A 5,000-nucleotide genomic window follows, 5' to 3' on the forward strand; every position below is an offset into this window, starting at 1 on the left:
AGGTATATGTAAGGAGATAACATAGGCACAGGCTAATTACTGATCACTAACATGCTAGTTAACATTAGTCATTAAACCTAAACAGATAATGGAAGTCCAAACTGCCTGTGAGCTTCTCCGTTGTACTGATAACGGTAATTCCTCTACTGTGTGACAGTAAGTCTCGTGGTTATGACCCAATCGTTAGCCTATTGTTATAAAAGCGTCTGCTACGGAGCCATAACGTGAGCTACAAGGTAATGGAGCCTTTTATACGTTGTCGTGTTTCTTTAGAAATAAACAACGGACAAATAGAGTCTTTAAACTCTTCAGATGTAAAGTTATTCTCTGTCAAAGTGACGTCAGAATGAATGGGAGTCAATGGGATGCTAACGGGAGGTGATGGCTTGTTAGCATCAAAATGGCGCCATAGGAGGTTCGAGTTCTGAAGTGAAGCTCACCCCCCCCCTTGGCGTTAGCGCCACCCTGTGGTGTTCAGAGGACGAGGCTACTGAAGCAGGAGACAGTGCCGGAAATAACAGATTCACATTTCCTTTTTCTTTTAATGTAGCGCATTCATTTAGAACGGTAAACAGTCAGTTTAACTTGAGCTCCTTTAGTAGGTGTCTTATAACACTTTTTTATAGACACCCTGCAGCCAATCAGAATAGAGTATTCACCCAGACCATGGTATTCTCTCTCTCTCTCTCTCTCTCTCTCTCTCTCTCTCTCTCTCTCTCTCTCTCTCTCTTTAATCTTGTGTTCTTTATTCAGTAGATGAAGGAGGAGGAAGACCACTCCCTCGACCAGCCCCGCCCCCCCCAGATCTGCAGTCTGACCTCCACCGACCCCCCGAGGTAAAACACACACACAGATACAGATACACACACACACCACACACACACACACAGATATACAGACACAGACACACACACACACAGATATATACACACACACATATACACACACACACACACATACACACACACAGATATACAGACACACACACACACACACACACACACACACAGATATACAGACACACACACACACACAGATACAGACACACACACACACAGATATACAGACACACACACATACACACACACACACAGATATATACAAACACAGATACAGACACAACACACACACACACACACACACACACACACACACACACACACACACACAGATACAGACACACACACAAACACACACACACACACACACAGATACAGATACAGTGCCTTGCGAAAGTATTCGGCCCCCTTGAACTTTTCAACCTTTTGCCACATTTCAGGCTTCAAACATAAAGATATAAAACTGTAATTTTTTGTGACGAATCAACAACAAGTGGGACACAATAATGAAGTGGAACGAAATTTATTGGATATTTCAAACTTTTTTAAGAAATAAAAACTGAAAAATTGGCGTGCAAAATTATTCAGCCCCTTTACTTTCCAGTGCAGCAAACTCTCTCCAGAAGTTCAGTGAGGATCTCTGAATGATCCAATGTTGACCTAAATGACTAATGATGATAAATAGAATCCAGCTGTGTGTAATCAAGTCTCCGTATAAATGCACCTGCTCTGTGATAGTCTCAGAGGTCCGTTTAAAGCGCAGAGAGCATCATGAAGAACAAGGAAAACACCAGGCAGGTCCAGGATACTGTTGGGAGAGAGTTTATAGCCGGATTTGGATACAAAAAGATTTCCCAAAGCTTTAAACATCCCAAGGAGCACTGTGCCAAGCGATAATATTGAAATGGAAGGAGTATCAGACCACTACAAATCTACGAAGACCCGCCGTCCCTCTAAACTTTCAGCTCATACAATGAGAAGACTGATCAAAGATGCAGCCAAAGAGGCCATGATCACTCTGGATGAACTGCAGAGATCTACAGCTGAGGTGGGAGACTCTGTCCATAGGACAACAATCAGTCGTATACTGCACAAATCTGGCCTTTATGGAAGAGTGGCAAGAAGAAAGCCATTTCTTAAAGATATCCATAAAAAGTTGGTTTTAAAAGTTTGCCAAAAGCCACCTGGGAGACACACCAAACATGTGGAAGAAGGTGCTGTGGTCAGATGAAACCAAAATCGAACTTTTTGGCAACAATGCAAAACGTTATGTTTGGCGTAAAAACAACACAGCTCATCACCCTGAACACACCATCCCCACTGTCAAACATGGTGGTGGCAGCATCATGGTTTGGGCCTGCTTTTCTTCAGCAGGGACAGGGAAGATGGTTAAAATTGATGGGAAGATGGATGGAGCCAAATACAGGACCATTCTGGAAGAAAACCTGATGGAGTCTGCAAAAGACCTGAGACTGGGACGGAGATTTGTCTTCCAACAAGACAATGATCCAAAACATAAAGCAAAATCTACAATGGAATGGTTCACAAATAAACATATCCAGGTGTTAGAATGGCCACAGTCCAAATAGACCTGAATCCAATCGAGAATCTGTGGAAAGAACTGAAAACTGCTGTTCACAAACGCTCTCCATCCAACCTCACTGAGCTCGAGCTGTTTTGCAAGGAGGAATGGGCAAAAAATGTCAGTCTTCGATGTGCAAAACTGATAGAGACATACCCCAAGCGACTTACAGCTGTAATCGTGAGCAAAAGGTGGCGCTACAAAGTATTAACTTAAGGGGGCTGAATAATTTTGCACACCCAATATTTCAGTTTTTTATTTGTTTAAAAGGTTTGAAATATCCAATTAGTTTCGTTCCACTTCATGATTGTGTCCCACTTGTTGTTGATTCTTCACAAAAAATTACAGTTTTATATCTTTATGTTTGAGGCCTGAAATGTGGCAAAAGGTCGAAAAGTTCAAGGGGGCCGAATACTTTCGCAAGGCACTGTATACACAGATACAGACACACACACAGATACAGATACACACATACACACACACACACACACACACACACACACACACACACACAGATATACACACACACACACACACACACACACACACACACACACACACACACAGAGATATACACACACACACACAGAGATATACAGACACACACACACACACAGATACAAACACACACACACACACACACAGATACATACACACACACACACACAGATACAGATACAGACACACACACAGATACAGACACACAGATACAGACACACACACACACACACACACACACACACACAGATATACACAGATACAGACACACACACAGATACAGACACACATACACATACACACACACACACACACAGATACAGACACACACAGACACACAGATACAGACACAGACACACACACACACACTGCACGATGTTAATAATATATGATGATGATGTCGTCCCTCAGGCCCCCCCGGTGGTGGCGAGCGGTAGCGGTGTGATGTGCTGGTCGTACGAAGAGGTGCATGCTGGGACGGCAGGGTTCAGCCCCTCCCTGCAGGTGGGGGAGGGGGGGTTTGGAGTCGTGTACCGGGCAACTCTGAGGAAAACCGACTGTGCCGTCAAGAGACTCAAAAAGGTCAGCCAATCACAGCGAAGGGCAGACATGCAGCCCTGAACAACAGGATGTGATGTCACGTGCCTGACGCAGCTAATCTATAGACCCAATCACAAATGTTTGTTTACAACAACTCCCGGGTATAACAGCTCCTGTGTCCCGTACAAACGACTTAAACAGCGCGGAGCGAGCAGGGGGACGAGGAAGAACTGGATATCTCCGTGATTAACTAAATGAGAAAAGAAATTAAAAACAAATATCTAAGGGTTAAATTTGTCTACCAGGAAGTTTTTTTTTTTTGTGTTAGCGCAACGTCACGTGTGATCAGACCGTACACGGTGTGACCATGAAACACTAAAACATGTTAATAACTTGTAGCCGTACGCTGTTAGCAACACATGCTGAGGTTAGCATAACAAGTGGACTGGCTGTGTCTCAAAGCGCCTACTGTCACATTTCAAACACTTAGTTTTAAGTATATTGTGTAGATATCGAAAAAAGTCAGTGCAGTGAAAGTACCAGGAGGACTGACATTTTCAGGAAATGTAGTCATGGAAATTTGCCGTAAAAAGTCATGTAAAAGTCATGTAAAAGTCATGGAAAAGTCATGGAAAATTCCTAGAAAAAGTCATAGTAAAAGTCATGGAAAAGTAATGGAAAAGTAATGGAAAAGTCATAGGAAAAGTCATAGGAAAAGTCATGGAAAAGTAATGGAAAAGTCATAGGAAAAGTCATAGGAAAAGTCATGGAAAAGTCATGGAAAAGTCATAGGAAAAGTAATGGAAAAGTCATAGGAAAAGTCATAGGAAAAGTCATGGAAAAGTCATGGAAAAGTCATAGGAAAAGTCATAGGAAAAGTCATGGAAAAGTCATGGAAGTCTTATTGTATAATGTTGACTGACATTTTCAGGAAATGTAGTCATGGAAATTTGCCGTAAAAAGTCATGTAAAAAGTCATGTAAAAAGTCATGTAAAAAGTCATGTAAAAAGTCATGTAAAATGTCATGTAAAAAGTCATGTAAAATGTCATAGTAAAAGTCATAGTAAAAGTCATGGAAAAGTAATGGAAAAGTCATAGGAAAAGTCATGGAAAAGTCATAGTAAAAGTCATAGTAAAAGTCATAGTAAAAGTCATAGTAAAAGTCATGGAAAAGTAATGGAAAAGTCATAGGAAAAGTCATGGAAAAGTCATGGAAGTCTTATTGTATAATGTTGACTGACATTTTCAGGAAATGTCATGGAAATTTGCCAAAAAGCATTGGTTAAAATGCGTATGAACCCTGCGTAGTGTATCAAAGTGAAACATTGAATACTTCAGGCTCTCATTCAAACGACAACAATCCATAGACAGTATATAAACTGGACCACCAGATCCCGTGTCTCTGTACGAGACCAGTGAAGGATGTCAGAAGTCTCTTTCCCGGTGATCTCTTGCTTTACTGAGCAGCCTCCAACTGAAAGAGACAACGTAGATGTGACGTGAGCAACCTGTCTGAAAGTGTGAAGTCTTCTGGTAGCTG

The 5,000-nt window shown here is 41.8% G+C and overlaps 1 protein-coding gene across 1 annotated transcript in view; it reads left to right on the forward strand.

Moving 5' to 3' along the window:
- The window catches only part of irak1 (interleukin-1 receptor-associated kinase 1), a 32,573-nt gene that overhangs the window by 3,660 nt on the left and 23,913 nt on the right, over positions 1 to 5,000 (forward strand). The window contains exons 4-5 of the mRNA XM_039800485.1: positions 754 to 836; positions 3,331 to 3,501. Of these exons, the coding sequence (XP_039656419.1) occupies positions 754 to 836; positions 3,331 to 3,501 (254 nt within the window). The remainder of the gene's footprint in view (positions 1 to 753; positions 837 to 3,330; positions 3,502 to 5,000) is intronic.

The sequence above is a fragment of the Perca fluviatilis genome, chromosome 5 (assembly GCF_010015445.1).
Source record: "Perca fluviatilis chromosome 5, GENO_Pfluv_1.0, whole genome shotgun sequence".
NCBI classification, from domain to species: Eukaryota; Metazoa; Chordata; class Actinopteri; order Perciformes; family Percidae; genus Perca; species Perca fluviatilis.